The 20,641-nt window shown below is 40.2% G+C and overlaps 1 protein-coding gene across 1 annotated transcript in view; it reads left to right on the top strand.

Moving 5' to 3' along the window:
• The window catches only part of EGLN3 (egl-9 family hypoxia-inducible factor 3), a 27,643-nt gene extending 7,265 nt beyond the window's left edge, over positions 1-20,378 (top strand). The window contains exons 2-5 of the mRNA XM_011999516.1: positions 12,995-13,114; positions 15,044-15,180; positions 17,496-17,569; positions 18,689-20,378. Of these exons, the coding sequence (XP_011854906.1) occupies positions 12,995-13,114; positions 15,044-15,180; positions 17,496-17,569; positions 18,689-18,720 (363 nt within the window). The 3' untranslated portion in view covers positions 18,721-20,378. The remainder of the gene's footprint in view (positions 1-12,994; positions 13,115-15,043; positions 15,181-17,495; positions 17,570-18,688) is intronic.
• Positions 20,379-20,641: the final 263 nt, after the last annotated feature.

Raw genomic sequence — 20,641 nt, forward strand, 5'->3', positions numbered from 1 at the left:
AAAAAAAAAAAAAAAAAAAAAAAAAAAAAAATTAAAAAAAAAATAGAGAAGGGGCTACACTGGCTGGGGTTGGTCCATGAGTCAGATAGACTGGGCCCAGGGTCAGTAGGTTAATTCAGTGGCATCACCATTTTATTTGGGAATTTTAAATAAAATTCTGACTGCAAATCGATAAACACCCTTAGGTGGAGTTTATGCAAGCCTGTCTCTGCATTAGGCTTTGGAGTATCATGAATTATTTCCCTTTCTAACCTTTCTGCTTCAGCTCAAGCAAAACTGGTAAAATTTTTCCTGATTCCTGAATCTGGCTGGAAAAACTTGTAACTTCATAAGTAACAAACAGCCCTCCATTTTATGACCCTATCCCAAGAACACACCATGTGTGAAAGACTTCTCTGAGGAAGCTTAAAGGTCAGGGTGCAGTTCTACCCAGCCTCTGAAGAGCAGAGTTTAAGCACCCCCAGCATCTTGTGTATTTCAGGATAAAGCTGGGAAGGTTGCTCACCTGCGGGCCACGTTTGGTTTGGCAAGGCCTCTGCTTTTGACCCAACTTTGCAGCCGTAGGTAAATTAAATTACATTTTGATCTGTGCCCACTGAAGACCAAGGAGTAGCTTGCAGGTTACCATTATGGAGAAGGTTATTAATTTTTTGTTAATTATTATGGCAACAGACTCGACAATTCCTTGGTAGCAGCACTTTGTAGCTGTTAATATTGCTCTAAGAAACGGGTGTCGCTTTTCTCTAGTGTTTGTCAAATGCACATGTTCTGACAGTAATGATAGTTCAGATGTATTTTGCTGGGCATCTGCCAGGGGTGCCCAGCGGGTAGCTGAATCCAGAGGCACTGGAATTGTAAATACAACAGACAAATCATTTTATGATGCCAGACTAAGGAGTTCAGCTTTGGCAGATTGCCAGGAGCCGTTGATTTGGCTCAGATTCCGTGCTATGTGTCTGTTTGCCAAGCAAGATTAGTTGTCTTGGTTAATTATACATAGAATTTGTACCCCCTTTCTCTAGATTATTTCCATCTTAAACCAGTATGACACTTGCTTTAATTTTGCATCTTGTTTCGATATTGATTTGTGAGTGAGTTTCTGTCCCTGTTTTTGGTGAGTCTGTAGTGACTACATGTTTTCCTGCCCCGGTCCCAACACAATCCCAGCCTTACAGACCCTGGGTTTGCTGGTGTATAATGCAGGCTTTCAGATCTTGTATTGGATTCATTTGGTACCTTGTTACTTAGTGTTCTCCGTGTTCAGTACAGTGTCAATACCGCCTTATTAGATCAAGCTAATTTTTGATGCTTTAGAAGGTACAATGATTCTCAAGTTCTGGAGTACATGTGCCTATCTCATGTTAAACATTATTTTTTCTTTCCAAAATGAGGCCAAAATACTTACTGTTGCTATACAAAAATAATTCCAGAATGTAAAGAATCAAATAATATGATAGTAACCTCAATTCTTTGTCAGTGGGAAGAAGACAAAATGAAAAACTCAATTCCAGGTGCCAGTAACATCTCTTTTTTATTCTAATATGAGAACCTGAAGTTGTTTTGAAGTTGTCAGGATAATTGCATTTGAGCATTGCTTGGAAGCTGTAAGGATATACTGTTTGGGACAGTTTGTGCATCTTAAGGAGCTTGCTGTGTGTTCTCCGGACACTGAGAACAAAGATTCAGCCCATGCCCTCCCTCTAGCTTCCCTCTCATTTCTACTCATCTATCTGGTCATACCTGAGGGACCATCATTCAGAAATCTCAATGCCACCCACATGACTGATGAGTCCTTTTTTTGGGAAGGGAAATGACTTCTTTAATGTTCATATTGTTTTGCAGGTTTAATTGAATGACTGGAGTGGAATAAATAAAACCCCTTTTACTTATTTTTATAGAGATGGGATTTTGCCATGTTGCCCAGGCCTCCCAAAGTGCTGAAACTACAGGTGTGAGCCACCAGGCCAGGCCAACAAAACCCCTTTTAAACACAAAATATTGAAGACTCAGGCAAGAACATGCAGTATTGCTCGTGAAGGGCCTATTGTGCTTGTTTTGTTTAGTTTTGCTTTTTAGGTTCACTACAGAACCTCAAGTTGTCTTTTTTTTTAAACTAAATTTTCATCCCTTTCTTAGTAGAAAAATCCTTGAGTGGGAAATTTTTTTAAAAGTAACTTGTTGTAACCATAAATCACTTGCCGTTGGTTCTTGTTCTCCCTGTAATCCATTTTATGTACTTTAGCTAGAGTGTAGTAGTCCCAAACCCAATTCTAATCATGTCGTCTCCGTGCTTAAAACAAAATAATCCAAAAATCCAATCATGTTCTTTCTTCATTATCTACTGTACAACACTGTAAAGACTGTAAACTTAGCCAGCGTTGACAGCCCTCTATATCTGACCACATCTGACCTTTCTACACTTACTTTCCCACCACTGCCTTCCTTTCCTCCCAGTCCCTGAAATGCCAGAAACTAACTTGCCAGGCATAATGAGCTTCCCCATTGTCTCCCACTCATCAAAAATCCATCTCTACTGCCTTCTAGTACCTGTTCCCTGAAGTCTTCCCTTCTGCTCCCCAGAACTCTGGTGGCTCAATCCAGGCTGCCCAGTTCCTGGGTTTGTTGGGCTGTTTATGCTGCCCACCGTGTGCTCAGAAATTCCTTGAATGCAGAGACTGTTACGCTTTGTATCTACTTTTAGTGCCTAGAACAGTCCCTTATACTTCATAGGTGCTTGTTGGCTTAATTTCATCTTCAAAAGGAACTTTGATTTTGATGGATATTTGAGTGTTAAAAAAAAAGCTAGAATTTTTTTGGGGGGGTGGGGGGAAATGATGGGGGAAGATGGGTGGCTGCAGCTCGGTCTCTAATTTGATGCCTAAGTATTTAAATATTTTATTGGAGTGACATGTTATGTGAGACCATCTCAAAGGAGGACCTTAGCTTTGTTAAGTTTTTTTTTCCTCACTTTCGAAATCCTAGGCTTCACCCTAGAAATACCTGAGTCACACCTGGATCCTGGCAGCTCATACCTACAGGTCTGGCTCAGAGATGCCAGGGCCATGAGGCTTAGGACCCCAGGTTCTGGTCCTAGCTCAGCCCCTGGCAAGTTTCATGGTCTTCCATTTCTACTTCTTTATGGTTGAGTTAGATATTTGTTTTCATTTTTGGACTTAAATTTGGTCAGCACCTACCACTTGACACTAGGATGGACACTTCAGATTTTATTTCGTCTTCCTATGGTCTTGGGCAAGTCAGTTCTCTGAGCCCACTTTCATCATCTATGACATAGGCACAATAATACTGTATGTCTACCTCTAGGATTATAAGGCATTAAAATTGAGATGACATTTCCATTTGAGAAGGAAAATAGTTGCTTTCAGTGCCTCTTATTTGATTCCTGGAGAGAGTAGACTCGCACCAACATTCAACCCCAGCGCTGATATGACAGTAATCCTCAGAGGCAGAGGCCCACACAAAACAGCAATGCTAGAAAGTTACAATTGGAAAGTTTCCTGCCAGCTTCAGGAATGACACTGCAAAGCTGGTGCCAGAAACTGCCAGAGTCATTCTCCTCATTACTGCTCTACCCACCCACTTTCAGCTCCCCAAATTAATTAGTGCAGTTGACTAATTCCTCTTTACCTTTATCATTTAGGGTGAGGCACTGCACAAAAACTCTTGACTTTGCCATATACGGCCGTTGTTCTCTGTGGTCCCTGGATAAGAAGCATCACCATTATCTGGAAACATGCAGCAAAGTCAAATGCTTCAGCTTCTCCCCAAACCTCCTGAGTTGGAAATTCACATGTTCTCCAGCTGATCTCATACATGCTAAAGTTTGAGAACCATTGAGTAAAGTTAATGCATTAAGAAGAGATTAGATAGGGACGGTGGCGTATCTTCCTACAGTTTCCTTGTTAACAAGAAAGTCAGACGTCAGTTGATCAGACTTTAGATTATTTATTGCTAAAACTAAAAAACCAAAAAACAGATTTTTAGTTCACTTGGGAAATCTTTGAGAAAAATCTACGTGTTGAAACACACACATTTATAGCCTATTATTTGTACCAATATATTTAATTTTCCAGAACTAGAATTGAAGCAAATTTTGGAACCAATTCCCTCCTGTTATGGTGAACGGAGGTGAATGTCTGGCCTTTGGCAAGACAACTGCATTTGAGACCCATGTGGGCCCTGCAGGGGCTACAGAGAGTTTTTGGTGGGCTTGAGGTTGACCTGCACTGGGAATAACCAAAGCAAAGACAAGACAACTTGTACAAGTGTCAATTTTCTTGGCCTCTTGCCTTTGTTAAAATTCCCCCTTTGGACCTTTGAGTTTACAGACTGAATACCAAGCATACTCTTTTAAAAAATATTCTTGCAATTTTTTATATTTTGTGATTTTTCTGTCACTCCGGAAGGGTGATAGGCAAGGATGAGGTAGATGGAGTCAAATATTTCAAGTAGAACCAAAGATCTTAGTTCCCTCAAAAATGAGGTGGGGGTGAATTTGCCAATGTTAGACATTAGATAAACTGAGTTGGTAAAGCATGACTTAAGACCGTGCACTCTTCAGCCAGACCGACTGGGTTCAAAAAGGCAACTTACCCAAGCTGTCTGTGCCTCCATTTCCTCATCTGTAAAATGGAGATAATGTTCCTACCTCATGCGGTTGTTAGGAAGTGTGAAGGAGGGTCCGATATGTGAAGCACACAGAGCAGTGTCGGGCACATAGTAAACTCTATACAAATGTTTGTTTAGTAAATAAATATAGCCACTGAATTTCATGAGTTCTAATCTACGCTGACTTGCTGTGTGTCATTTTTTTCATTCAGCAGATCTGTTTTTCCAAGTGCCGAAATGCATATGTAGGTTTCTCCTGTTTTAAGATGATTGTTTCAAGGCATTTTTCATGATGTTTTGATTGGTAACTTCATTTTTTGGTACATTATCCATTAATAAAGTCTTGTCTTACCAATTATTTTGAGTTATGGGTTCTTTAAGTATTTTAGGATTAAGTTCAGATGAAAATTTCAAATACTCCATTCTCTGATGGGCCTGCAGTCACAAGGATTCCTTGTCTCTGTTATGCTCAAAGCCTTTAGAGAGCCATAGGTGATGTTTTATTGTTCTGATAAGGCTGTTTTCTCATATCAAAGGAAGTTGAATATTATGTTTCTCTAAAGAAATAACCTGTGATAACTTCTAGGTCCATAGGGTAACTTCTAGGGTTAATGACTTCAACCAAGGACTTGTGAGCGGTGTGACTCAGGGCACACACTGCTGCTCACCTTCCCAGTAACCAGGAAATTAAACAAGGTATGTGCAAAATGCCACCCGGCTACATGAATTCTCAGGAAACAGCAGCTGTTAATATTTGGGGAAAGGCATCAGAAAGGAAATGGTTAAATGCGTCTCGATGTCCTTATCCCTGGGCTGGACTGACCTTTGCTGATTTTATAATTGTGAGGAAGCCTGGTTGAAAACATTTCTCTGGTGACTGGGGTAGCGATGGGGGAGGGGGATGGTTCCCAATGTCCGTTCCCAGCTTAGGCTGCCTGGCGGTGTGCTCGGGTGTGGGCTGGCTGCCACCCTCACGCAGCGCACGTAGCCCTGTCACTCAGCCATCACCCTGCTGGCTTAGAGCCAGTCCTCCACGGGAAGGGCGGCCTGCCCAAACCCAAACACCCTGTATTAATATGGCCATGTCGCCGGGCCTGTTTACTGTGCCTAATTGCATGGGCTCTGGCTGAATCCCCTCCAAGGAGAAGAATTAACCACAATGCAGAAAGGAATGACAATAGTCTCTTAAATTCCTGGTCTCTGAGCCTTTCAGTGGCTTCTTGGGGGAGGGTGATTCACTCAGAAGGTCGTGCATGAAGTGCGGGATCTCCTGGAATAGAATCTTATCCAGCACAGTTCAACTTTAGAGGCCTTAGAACCCCCTGGACTTTTGTGCAGACTTCTATGTGTGCATGCATATTTCTTACATCCTTTTAGTGTAAGAATCTCAAAGGGCTATTGTGCCTGGTAGAACGATCATCACTGACCCAGGAGAACTAGATGGATGCTTCCAGTCTCTGGGTAGTTAATGATCCTGAAGCTAGGACCAAGTTCATCTGAGGACAGGTTTTAAAGTGAAGATAGTAAATTGTCTGCTATTCAGGCACGGTGCTCTCGCCTGACCAGGAGGGCGTGGGCAGACCCACTTCACTAAAGCAACCAAGAGTCGGTTATTACTTCTTATTTTTTATTTTCAGAAGTTCTGAAGTTTCTACAGTATTAGAAAATTCAGGTGTAGGTGTATGATGACTGTTGTTCTACCTTGGGAGGGAGGTCATGTGTAGTGTTCTGGGTAAGTAGGTTCTGCGAGAGGAATTATTTTTAGTGTGGATTTAGGACAAATGAGGAAGGCAGAAGCAGTCTGCATTGTGGAAATAGAGTAGTAAAAAATATTTTCATGAATAATTTGGGGTGTATTGAAAGGATTACCTACCTGACAGGGATTTGTGTGGTATTCTGAATCTTCCAAATGGTCTGGTGAGATGGTGAAGCTTTGGGAAGGTGCACATGGTGGCTGGACATGGCTTGCATTATGGCCCACCAAAAGTGTATTTTCTCTTTCCCCCTCATTTCGTTAAATCACCCTGTAACTAGAGGCACTGGAAGTCAGGAAATAGAATAGCTAGGCTTGCTCTTAACCAACAACAAAGATAACCAGCAAGATGCCAAGATAACTGATGACAGTTTACACAAAATTTCCTACCTTTCTAAGAGCTCACGTTAGCTACAACTATTTTCTTCATGCCTGTCTAGGTGAAGTTTGAATGCATAAAAATTCTAAAGCACTTTTAATACTTACTAGTTAGCACTGCTTCATCATCACATTGAGAATTTTTTGTCCAATTCTGTATAAAGGATAAATCCAACTGGCAGCAAATGTGAACTTTGTGTCAGTGACATTTTCTTAAAACTTGGAGAAAGCTTTGCATAGTTGCCATCGTCTTGTAAAGAGGCCCTGCGAACATTGTTCTGTAGGAATTTAATTTATTTGACAAGAGTAGATCCCACAAAATGTCCTTGAAGATCACATATCCCTGGACAAGGGAGATGATAGAAGGCTAAAGTAGTAATTCCAGTTTGCTCTTCATGTTCTCCAGATTTAAGTGGCAAATGATTTTTTGAGTTCTTTTCTCTTACTGCTTGTCAGAGCCAAGTGGAAAATAATGGAATTGGACATTTTGGCTTAATTTGTCTTTAGATTTTTTTTTTTTTTTTAATAAAACTTGTAAAGAGCATGTCTCTTTCAGGTTTTTTTTTCTCACTCCAGCCTTTCCTCCAGTATGCCTGCATATAGCAGTTTGAATACCTAAAGGGTTTTTCGGTTTTTCTTTCTTTCTAAATAGGAGAATTTCAGTTTTAGAGCTGTCACTAGCACATATAGTGCCTTTGTTCCAGTTACTAATCCCCTTTCTTCTCCCTCAGATGAATTACCAAATGGGGCCCCTACTGCAGCAGGGTGCCTTGATGAAGGCAGGACCTAAAGTATGTGATCATGGGGATGCCCTGCTCACTGGCTGCAGTCAAGGTGTGTGTTAAAATATATGCTGAACATAAACCCCCCAGAAAAATAGCCCTGGAAGTGCAGCCTTTAGCTCCTCTACCCACAGCTGACTAAAAACATTGGCAAGTTTGTCACCTAGGCTGTTGTCACCCGAATATAAATGAGACCCATTTCTGGCCAGAAACCTCAGCTATCGCATTCTACATTGTGATGAGTTGCTTGGCTGTTTTACCAAGCAAAAGAAGGTGCATGGTCTCATGTATTTCTTCCCGACTCTTATTTATTTATTTACTTATTTATATTTTTTGAGACAGAGTCTCGCTCTGTCACCCAGGCAGGAGTGCAGTGGTGCGATCTCGGCTCACTGCAACCTCTGCCTCCCAGGTTCACGTGATTCTCCTGCCTCAGCCTCCTGAGTAGCTGGGATTACAGGTGCGCCCCACCATGCCTGGCTAATTTTTGTATTTTTAGTAGAGACAGGGTTTCACCATGTTGATCAGGCTGGTCTTGAACCCCTGACATTGTGATCCACACACCTTGGCCTCCCAAAGTGCAGGGATTACTGCGCCCAGCCCCCAACTCTTTACACATCTAGTTGTCTGTGTCGTCGTACCTTATGGTGAAGAAGGGAAGGATCCTGGGTCCCTGTTGCTCTGTACTGGGTGGACATGGGGGAAGGACTTGATGGAGCGAGGTATGAGGATGCAATTGGAATGTGGATGGCATTAAGGATGAGGCATTGTCTTCAGACAGGATGTGTTTGAGTCTGGTGGAGACAGATGGGGAAGGTGCCCACTCAGCAGCTGTCTCAAAGTAGCTTCACTTCTTGGAAGGCCTCACACAGTGATCTCAAAATATAGCCTGATATATATATATATATGTATATGTATATGTATATGTATATGTATATGTATTTATATATGTGTATATATTTTATATATATGTATTTATAGCCCTGATTAAAAAGTTGGGATCAACAACATTCAGGAGAGTTTACATAAAAATCTGATCACCTGCTACTCTCATAAAATCAGCAGATTTGCGCTCTTTGAAAGTAACAGCAAGTCCCCTCAGTGTAGGTGGCATAACACACACTCCAGAGTTCTGACTCATGTAGACCTGATTGGCTTCAATCATTTGTTACTGGCAAACATCAAAAGCTATTTTAGTTTGCCAGTCCTGGATTCAAAACTACAAAACACTTAAGTAGAATTGGATCTCTGAAGAAGAGACATTCTACAGCTTCAGTTGAGGGGAAGACAAACATAACACATCATCTTTAAAAATAGCTAACATTTATTAAGCACTTTGTGTGCCAGGCCATGCACTAAGCATTTTGCGTGGATTATCTCCTTGAGTCTTCATAAACCCATTTCACAGATGAACAAACCAAGGTGTAAATAAGTTAAATGCAGATTTTCCCGTACTTAGGTTGCATTTTATTTAAAGTACGCTTTGCTCGAGACCCTGCTTACTTCGAAATGAATCCTCACAGAGGTTGGCTGGTATTTCTGCTTGGCAGCTAGAGGGGATCTAGCATTTGTCGGCAGATCAGAATACTAGTTTAAAGCTCCTTCAACCACATAGTTTTTTTTTTTTTTTTTAACCACATAGTTTTGAAATCATGCTATGCTCAATAAATCTTAAACAATGGATTTTCATTTATTGCAAATTTTGCAAATAAAATGAGATGTAATTAATACTTTAATTTGGTAGGTTAAATTTTGTATAAAATGCCACTTTATTATAACTTGTTCAAGATTGAGTCATACTAGCGAATCTGTCTCACATCATGAGCAATTTAAAATACATTTCTATGAAAATACATGTTGTAACTGTTAGTAGAGAAGTGGTAAGTCTAACCGCAGGGTGGGTGTACCCCCTTCTCACCTGTGGGTCTGAAAAAATGATCGGCATTGCTGAGTGGATGGTGGAGGTCATTGATGCTGAGTTTTTGAAGTGGCTTTTATATGCGGTCAAGCTGCGGTTGATGGCATTCAGGAGCATTCTGTTTAGGCATTGGAATGGAAATCCTGGACTTTTATTTTTCAACTTTACCTTTGGACTTGATGAGATAGGTGTTTTTTGTTTATTTGTTTGTTTTGTTTTGTTTTTAATGAAGTCAGCTTACTGGTAACTCTTACCAGAACCACTGTTTTCTTTTCCACCTGTGGCATTTGGGGACCACATTTTTATATTGGGTTTTGACTGTTATGGTTCTATATATCTGTGTATATATTCAAAGAATACATACACATTTCTTGTCTGGACATGGCTGCATACGTGTCTAGAGCACATATTCTGGTCTAGAGCCAGCCTGGGCCTGCCTGATTCACCTCTTCACTCATTTCTTATTGCTACAGAGCTAAGAAGAGGCCTCTGGGAATGGGGATGGTGGGAGGTGGGGTGGGTACACTGTATAATGTCAGTGGATGGAACGGTAAATGTGTAGGGGGACACGTGGATTTAGCAGCATATCCAAGAATAGAACTATAGGACTATACTGTATTGGCTGCTGGAGATGACACTAAAGTGTTAAACTTCTGTAAATTTCAAATATTAATCTAGTCAGGAAGTTTTAGAAAATAAAAAAGCCTGTACTAAAGTAGGCATCCTCTTGACATGTGTCAGTTTATTGCTTGGCATGTTTGTTATATGATCATTAAATTGTTCTGGCCCGTTCTTTTAACAATACAGCATTGAAGACTTCTCTTCTGTTAAACACTAAATCCCTTCCCCGACTTGATGAGGTTTAGATAGCAACTCAGTTGGACGGATCTGCTTCCGGAGTTTGTTACTGCCCCGTGCACAAATTGGCACAGAAGTGAATGGCTAGTTATTGAAGTCAGGCTTGCTTCTTGGTGCATCCTTAGCCTCATGGTTTTAGACCCTGTCAAAGACGAGCAAATAGTTGGGAATGTGCCCAAGCAAAGACCCATCTCCTATGGCACTCATCCAGAAAACACACTGATAAAATTGGCCGAATGTAGCCTCAACTGGCCCACTGATGCTTGAAATGATTTCCTTCCATTGTTTCCAACTTGATGCATGTGGTTTCTGGAACCAGGAGAGAGGGTGAATATTCACTCTGGCCAAAAAAATTATCTCTGTTCCTCCCCCTTAAGCAGACAGATACTTTGCTGACATGTAGGGGTTTTGTCCTAATAGTAAGTCCTCTGGAATTGGCTCTTTGTCTCTGTGTGTTTTATAGATGCAGCATTTAGTAGAGGGTGTACTTTCGTGAGTTTGCATCCATCTTTTTTTTTTTTTTTCCCCAATATTTTAATCTGAGCTGAGTTCTGAGGCAGAGAAACACTCCTTAATGACCTGAAGAATGATGTTGCTTTTTCAAGGGTTGATGCTTAGATCAAGTCTTAGATCTTCTTGGGCCTTTGACAGATGTGTAACCCAATCCCCTCTTTATAGGAAAGAGACAGCCTGGGATCACAGTTAGTTGCAGAGTGAACTATGGTAGGCATCCAGACCACTGACCTTTTCCTTAGAGAAGAGCTGTTTCAGCATATAAGATTATAGCATTGATGTCGTACTTTTTCTTTTCAGACACACTCAGTGGGGGGAGCGTGAGATAATAGGGAATCCAGCCTGTAATTGTTTGTGGCTTAAGCAACTTTCATTATTGGCTCTGTGGTGGCTCTTATAATCCTAATAGCTGCTTCCAGGGGTGGGTAATTCTTTAGTCATTATAGGTGACTTTATTTATCTCTTCTTCTCTTGCTAGGCCCTTCAATTCTGTTTGCTACCAATCACCCTTCCTCAAGCCATGCTTTGCTTAGTGGTACCTTCATTTGTTAAACCTTTATTGCTGATGTTGCCTCACAGTTTCACCTTCTGAAAGATGCTCAAGCTAACAGCCTAACTTGAGCTCTAAGGATGACATTGCATTGACATTTTCATGTTCAAAGGCAGGATATGGGGATTGTTTGCTGCATGGGGATATGAAGTTTGAGAGAGATGGTGATTTAAGATTTAAAATTGTTGTGAAGTCAAGTTACTATTCAGCCTTATTGTCGATCTGGTATGCACGATCTAGTATGCAAGGTGTGTGATGCCTAGTTCCATGTCATAGGAGCAGTAGTTTCATGCTACTATTGAGAGTGACTCGGCAGCCACGTTCAAGTTGATTCATTGAACCACTAGCCCATTAGCTTGGGGCTGTACTCAAATGGTCATTTTACCGATGAAGCAATGCTGCCATTTATCAGGAAATCTATGGACTGGATCCTTACGTGTATGTTTGAAGATAGGTCTTTTAAAATGACAGAAATAGCTATTGATCTTGGTAAAATGTGAATTTACTCTTTAGAGAAAGAGCCATTCACTAGTTCATTGATTTATTTATCACATTTTAGATGGATACCTTCTATATGTCAGGCACTGTCCTAGGTGCTAAGAATACATCAGTGAGTAGAATAGGAAAAATTTCCCTGTTCTAATCTTATGTTGTTGGTTCCAATATTTTCCTTGCACCTACTGCATCCCTATAAAAAATATTGTTAAAACATGGCAGTATCCTGTGAAGAGAAGAGCTGGCTTTCTATACTTTGCCTTCTTCCCTCTCCCCACTCTCTGTTACAGTTTTTCCCGTGGAACAATTAGAGGTTTGTTTTCTCTAATAGTAATTTTCAGTAGGATTTTTGGTATGGCTTTCTACTTTATTCCTCCACCTGATTGATACAGGTAGCAGTTAGACAAAGAGAGCTTCAGATTATCACCTGATTTGATAATTATTAGGAAGAAGACATGCATTAAGAAACACATATTAAGATACATGCATGGCTTTTTTCCTGAAAGGAATCTCCCTGTATTGTCTTTGTTAACAAGTTAGGGCGTGGCTTCCTATTGATCTTCCTCTGTTCCTTCTATCCTAAGCATTTTATTGAGTAAGCCTGACCTTTTCCTCCTTTGGTGATTGGTTCTGTCACTTTGTGTATGCAAGTACCTTTAGCCATTGTTCTGAAACAGTGTGAGTGATTCAGGGGCTCTTGCTAAACAGTCATAATCCTTAAGCTCCACACCTAGTGACTCTGATTTTGTAGGTCTAGCATGGGAAACTAGAAACTGCTTTTCCAAAAAGGAGTATTGAAGAAAGGCAGGGCATCCAAATAGGTTATGCAAATAGGGCATGTAGTTAGGTTACTTTAAGAAAGACTGTATAAAATGTTCTAGAACTTTGGGAATATTGTTGAACTACTTTCTACTGGACAGAGCCATAGTATGACCTGGCCATTACTCTTATGCACAGAAGGGTCCAAATTTATGTACCATACATGAAATTAAGAAGCCAGCAACTACCTGTAAATGTCACATAGCACCCAAGGAGACTGTGTTACTTATCTGCTCACCAGTGGCAGGAGAAGATTGTCTGTCTCAGCTTTGTTAACCAGCTTTCTTGGGATTTCTCCATAGGCAATGGTGGCTTGCTATCCGGGAAATGGAACAGGTTATGTTCGCCATGTGGACAACCCCAACGGTGATGGTCGCTGCATCACCTGCATCTACTATCTGAACAAGAATTGGGATGCCAAGGTACTCTTGAATAATGGGAGTAGAGTGTGGGGTTAAAAACTATAGGAAAATGATTCAGATAACTTAGAGGAGAGTTTATATTGGGTTCATAGTTGCCCTATCTCCCACTAATGAAACATTTCTATTTCCACTTCATAACCTCCTGCGACAGTGGAATTAGTACTAAAGTTGTTAAGAAGAAAATAATGAAGTTAATTTGGAGGGGGATAGGTAGGGTGATTATTAACCCTACCTCTGAGAAGGGTGGTTGATGAAGAGAAGGTAATTTGATATTAGAATTAATGATTAATTTTTTTCAGTTTAAATCAGAGTTGCTCTGACTCACAATGCGGAATAAGATGTACACTTTTCCCTCCCAGAAGCAGCATTGGGAAAGTTCCACAAAAATAGAACTGTAGGATATAAAACCATCCCCAAGAGAGATTTCCCACACAGTCCTCTCCCTCAGGGTGATATGTCTCGTTGATGGCTGCTTGCCATGGCTTACTATGGTTTGTGAATGCCAAAGGCTTTGTGGCTTATTTTTGTGTTATAGAACTTATAGATAGATGGAGATATGAAGCCTGGTTCCATGCTCACAGACATTTGTGTGGACTCTGTATGCTTTCCGAAAGTTAAGAATGATTTAGGAGTCTGGGAAGTCAGATAACTTTTCAAGCTTATTTGGCTTTTGAACCTTCTGCATCTCCATTTCCTGTTCATTAGGCAAATACTGGCTGTCATAAAGCAATAATATTTTATCCAAAGTCAGAAAAACGAAACTTGGGAAACCATCGAATCAGTGAAAAGGCCTATCTCTTCTCCCTGTTTGGTAACATCTCTGGAATACATTGGTAACATGACTGGAATACATCCATTAGGTCTTCTTTAAAATCTTGAGAAGTGCTAATAGAGACAAGAGAATAAAGTTATCAGATTGGTAATGACAAATTGGAAGGTCTGCAATCATTCAACAAATATTTGAGTTCCTGCTAGTGTCAGTCATTGTATTATGAAGAAACATTGATGTGTGAGGCCTGAACTCTATACTGAATATGGTTATTCTAGTAGGATGAAATAGGTTGACATGTAAAAGAAAAAGTAATTCAAGGAAAACAGTGATATATGTCATAAAAGGTGCAGATTAGGTGGTCTGAGAGTTCAAAAAAAAGAGCATGTAACTTCCAACTAACGAGGTCAGATAGGAGTTAATGGAGTTCGGAAGAGCTGTAAATTCTAATTGAAGGGGAAGTTACATATGATGATTTTCTTAGAAAGTTGTTAATGGTTAGATGGAACCATGTGAAATTGCTGGGTATTTTTTTTAAAGTCAAAAACACTCAAATATTAGCAAATCTGTATGATTCAATCTAATAGTACTCTATTTTACGTCCATGGGCTTTATGACTGTGGGGGGTGGTGGGGATGCTTTTTTTGGTTTAAGGTGAATAAGGAGGTATCTCTAGCCAAGTTTGGTATAAAATTTGGTACAAAGTGGCCAGGCGTGGTGGCTCATGCCTATAATCCCAGCACTTCAGGATGCCCAGGTGGGTGGATGACCTGAGGTCGGGGGTTCGAGACCAGCCTGACCAACATGGGGGAAACCCCATCTCTACTAAAAATACAGAATTAGCTGGGCATAGTGGCACATGCCTGTAATCCCAGCTACTCAGGAGGCTGAGGCAAGAGAATTGCTTGAACCAGGGAGGTGGAGGTTGCAGTGAAACGAGATCATGCCATTGCACTCCAGCCTGGGCAACAAGAGTGAAACTCCATCTCAAAAAAAAAAAAAAAAAATTGTACAAAGTATGAGGTTGAAGTAAAAATCTGGGGTGCCATGCATTTGGAGTGGTGGTTAGCAGATGGTATGTTTCTAAATGGGGCTGAAATATGGTTGTTGATAAACTACGTGAGAGGTAAGAAGTAATCCCCCTTCTTTGTGTCTTTAAGCTACATGGTGGGATCCTGCGGATATTTCCAGAGGGGAAATCATTCATAGCAGATGTGGAGCCCATTTTTGACAGACTCCTGTTCTTCTGGTCAGATCGCAGGAACCCACACGAAGTGCAGCCTTCTTACGCAACCAGGTAATAGCCGGAGCCATGATTCCTCTTCCGGAGTTCGTTGTATAAACCCTAGTTCCAGGGAACTCTCTAAATGTGTCCTGTCCATGTGGGGGATTGATCACACCCCATAGCTGATAGCGAACTTGTTTGGAGTCTACAAAAATTAAAGGGGAAGCTTTGCATTCTTTAGCATACCAAAGCTAACCTCAGTTTGAAAGTACTATTAACAAGTTGTTTTCTATTAGGTGAGCATATTGGATTCCAATTTCTCAAGAGTATTTTTCTCTTCTCTCCGTTCCTCCTTTCTCTTACCTCTCTTTCCCTTTTTTTAAAAAAACCTATGCCTAGAGAATGTTGGCTGTCACATATCAGGAATTCTGTCTGGTTACTTTGGATGAGTTTACAAGCCACTAGTTGCAAGCAGAGAAAGAACCTTGAGAAAAGAAAGAGTAATTTGTTTTGACTTTCTCTTTTTGTCTATTCCTTGGTTTGAAATTGGCTTGGGCTTGCTGTATCCATGGTCCAACAGTTGAATGTTTTATTAATCTTTTCTTTATGTGCACATGAAGATTCTCAGAGTAGCTGAGCACCTTAGTATTGTTTAGGACCAATTTAGACAATCTTAATAAAAATCTTCATTCTCAATTGTGCTTCTTATTTACCTTTGTCTGTGTCTAAAGCAATAAACCAGGCAGCATTGGAGGGCTACGGAGTGCAGCTTATACTGAGACTAGCATTCAGGAGCAGGAGGAGAGAGTTTTGATAGGATGATGATTAAACCCTGACAAGCCTAATTAAATTAAGATCACATGTGTCCTCCCGAAATCACACAGCTTAGCCCTAAACCCAGTTACATATTAACTGCCACATTGGAATGTCTTCTAGATGAGCAGGGAACGAATTCTACCACTGAAGTCAGCTTCTGTGTTTTATGGGGTATGTAACTAAACCCTGTTGTTTGTGGCAGAAGCCTTTGGTTATTCCCCAGTATCATGATGACTGGCCTTACAGAGAAAACATTAGCAAATGTTGATGAGAAGCCCTTGAAAAAAACTCAAGTGCTGTAGAAATTTCAGTAGCTAACAATCATTACAAAATGAAACTTTAAAAAAAACCAAGTATGAAATGGCTCCCATTACAGTCTATCCAATGAATGGGATAAAGCAAATTAGTGGGGGATGCAGTAGAAAGCTCTGGGGCATTATTATTATTCAATTGCAATTTTGCCTCAATGTCCAAAACTAAAGAAAGCAAGCCAAGAGTTTTAAACATACTGTGATTTATGTAAGTCGTTTTTCAAAGCTTCACTCAAATGTCATCTCTCCTCTATGTTCTCGCTACCAACTTGGGTCTCGCAGTCTTTAGCAGAATGACTCCCTTCTAGTCCTTTCTGTAGAGACCATGTTTACCTGTTACATTATTGCAAAATCACCTGTCTCCCCTACTTTGAGCCTGAGATCACAGAGGAAGATCTGATCACAGGGTCATTTGAATTCCTAATGCCCAAGAAAATTTCTGGCACATACCTGGAATTCCTTATGCATTTTATTACACTGAAATAGAATTAAAACCAGAGAAGTTAATTTTAAATTAAAATCAGGGTAGACAGGCCGGGCACAGTGGATCACACATGTAATTCCAGCACTTTGGCAGGCCGAGGCGGGCAGGTCAAGAGATCGAGACCATCCTGGTCAACATGGTGAAACCCCATCTCTACTAAAAATACAAAAATTAGCTGGATGTGGTAGCGTGCACCTGTAGTCCCAGCTACTTGGGAGGCTGAGGCAGGAGAATCGCTTGAACCTGGGAAGCGGAGGTTGCAGTGAGCCGAGATCGTGCCTCTGCCTGGCAACAGAGTAAGACTCCATCTCAAAAAAAATAAAAAAATAAAAAAATAAAAAAAATTGGCTGGACGCAACGGCTCACGCCCGTAATCCCAGCACTCTGGGAGGCCGAGGCAGGCGGATCACAAGGTCAGGAGATCAAGACCATCCTGGCTAACATGGTGAAACCCCGTCTCTACTAAAAATATAAAAAATTAGCCGGGCGTGGTGGTGGCCGCCTGTAGTCCCAGCTACTCGCGAGGCTGAGGCAGGAGAACCTGGGAGGCAGAGCTTGGAGCAAGCCAAGATTGCGCCACTGCACTCCAGCATGGGCGACAGAGCGAGGCTCCATCTCAAAAAAAATAAATAAATAAAATAAAAAAATGAAAAAAATTAGAGTAGACTTACAATAATATGGAAAACTTTAAAAGTTTTAATGTGAGATTTATAGGACATTTGTGTTTTTAGTAGTAGTATTAAACCTCTTTCCTTATATCTGCTTATCTTTCACAGATATGCTATGACTGTCTGGTACTTTGATGCTGAAGAAAGGGCAGAAGCCAAAAAGAAATTCAGGAATTTAACTAGTATGTATTTGATAATTTTCTGTGACTTTTGATCAAGTTAATCCTTGACTTTTATTCAATTTTATATATTTTTAAACATGCTCTGTTCAATCTGTTACAGCCTAACTTTATATATAATGACATCTTGATGGGTTTTATCCTGAAACCTTGGCCTCAGGGCTCTTAGAAAAATCAGAAACAATGCAAGGGGCTTCCCCTGAGAATGCCCACTGAATGTATGATGGTTTATGATAGATGGGAAATAGTTAACTTTTTCTTATTAGTGTTAACCAGTCAAATGTAACATTAAATTTTGCCCATGATTTTTGGCATATTGCAAAGGAAATGTAATGGAACCCAGTTATGATGGCAAAATTTATTATATTGGGTGAGACTGTGACTCTCAGTATAACAGCAGGGCTCATGTAATATAAACTGAATATAACATATTCCTATCCCATATAACTCATTTAACTATTCCTAATATAACATATTCCTATCCCATATAACTCATATAACTATATAAACTCATATAACTATTCCTATTCCATCCAACCAGTATTAGAAGGCAGCATTTCCCAAAATATGTTGCATTAAAACACAAATCCTGCCAAGTTGGTAAATTCCTGGTCCCAGAAATGTGGGAAATGTTGCATACTGTATGCCTGTCTTAAAGAGTCACAGTGCTCACTAGCATATTAAATTAAGGCTCTAAGAGATCCTGCGGTAAGGACACATATATAATATTGCCTAGCCCATAGCCCATTTGGACTGTATACCTCTCAAATACCAAAGTGGTCTCCAAATTGCACCCAGGATATCTGTTTGTTTTCTCTTCTAGATGGCCTCCACTGCTTAACTCTGATATGTGAGTGAGGCCACATTTCATACAATTTATGCTCAACACATTAGCCCAAGTGGCCAATGCTGGATGTAAACCCAAAGTTCCTTCACAATCTGTGAGGCATATGGGAAAGATCCCATTGCAAAGTCAAGAGAGGATCCTTTTGCAGAGCTCTATTAGGAGGCTTATATAAGATGGGAAGTGTTTACTGGAGGCTTTTTGGTGACATCTGTGACATAAAACTCATCAGAGCTGACTCCATACCTTCTTTATTCTCCTTTCTATCCCCAACCCAGGGAAAACTGAATCTGCCCTCACTGAAGACTGACCGTGCTCTGAAATCTGCTGGCCTTGTTCATTTTAGTAATGGTTCCTGAATTCTCTTAAATTCTTTGAGATCCAAAGATGGCCTCTTCAGTGACAACAATCTCCCTGCTACTTCTTACATCCTTCACATCCCTGTCTTGTGTGTGGTACTTCATGTTTTCTTGCCAAGACTGTTGATCTTCAGATATTCTTTGCCAGATGAACTCATTTGCTAACTCCAGAAATTCCTGCAGACTTCCTACTCGGCCAGCGGTTGAACTGATAGATTCGGTAATACTGACTGTCAAGAGAAGAACCTAGGAGCATAGCGAGGGAATGAACCTTACTTGCACTTTATGTATACTTCCTGATTTGAAAGGAGGAGGTTTGTAAAGAAAAAAATGGAGGGGGTAGATGCCACAGAGAGGCATCATGGAAGTCTTAACAGCAGGAAACACAGAAATCTGTGTCATCTGAACAATTTCCAGATGTTCTTAATCCAGGGCTGTTGGGCTTTCTGGAGAATTATCACAACCTAATGACATTAATACCTCTAGAAAGGGCTGCTGTCAGAGTGAACAATTTATAAGTGTCCCATGGGGCAGACACTCCTTTTTTCCCAGTCGTGCAACCTGGATTTTCTGCCTCAGCCCCATTTTGCTGAAAATAATGACTTTCTGAATAAAGATGGCAACACAATTTTTTCTCCATTTTCAGTTCTTAGAAAAACTAAAAAACTAGATATTAGTTGTTTTGGTTGCTTTGTTGGAATGGAATTTGAATTTAAATCAAAGGAAAAATATCTCCCTGGTAGTTTTGTGTTAACCTCTGATAACTGTGGAAAGAGCTAGGTCTACTGATATACAATAAACATGTGTGCATCTTGAACAATTTGAGAGGGGAGGTGGAGTTGGAAATGTGGGTGTTCCTGTTTTTTTTTTTGTTTTTTTTTTTTCAGTTTTCCTTTTTAATGAGCTCACCCTTTAACACAATAAAAAACAGGGTGCTGTATTTTAAAAAAGGAAATGGAAATAAAAAAAAATCTCAAAGCTATTTGAGTTCTTGTCTGTCCCTAGCAGCCTTTCTTCGCCCACTTGGCTCTCCAGATCTGCTGTGGTTGGCAGTATGGCCAGAATCATGGAATTTGCTAGAACTGTGGAAGCTTCTACTCCTGCAGTAAACAAGATCGCATTGCCTCAGTAACTCGGTATTGAGCACGTATTTTACAAAAGCTACTTTTCTTAGTTTTCAGTACTACTTTCATGTTTTAAAAATCCCTTTAATTTCTTGCTTGAAAATCCCATGAACATTAAAGAGCCAGAAATATTTTCCTTTGTTATGTACGGATATATATATATAGTCTTCCAAGATAGAAGTTTACTTTTTCCTCTTCTGGTTTTGGAAAATTTCCAGATAAGATATGTCACCATTCATTCTCATGACTGCTGTATTTTGTTGTATGGTAATAGTTACCACCTTCTAAATCACTACGTAATTTACTTATTTATTATGTTTATTGTCTTGTATCCTTTCTCTAGAGTGTAAGCACAATGAAGACAGGAATTTTGTGTATTTTTAACCAATGCAATATACTCTCAGCACCTAAAATAGTGCCTGGAACATAGTGAGGGCTCAGTAAATACTTGTTGAATAAACTCAATCTCCTACATTAGCATTCTATGGTTTGATTAATCTATTCCATCTTTGGCAGGAAGGGCTTGCTAGAATTTTTACACACATCTTTGTAACATTGTTGACTTATACATTTACGCTAAGAGTTTTAGAAAGCTTTGGTCATAGTGTCACTTCATATTTGTTTACCCATGAATAGGTTATTCACTGACCACTATGAATCTGAAAATTGAACAGATTATATTTTGCCCTTCCATATCCTGGAAACAACATTAGTAAAATAACATTAGTTTCAGATAGGACAGAGTAAA

The sequence above is a fragment of the Mandrillus leucophaeus genome, unplaced genomic scaffold, assembly GCF_000951045.1.
Source record: "Mandrillus leucophaeus isolate KB7577 unplaced genomic scaffold, Mleu.le_1.0 Scaffold596, whole genome shotgun sequence".
Lineage (NCBI taxonomy): Eukaryota > Metazoa > Chordata > Mammalia > Primates > Cercopithecidae > Mandrillus > Mandrillus leucophaeus.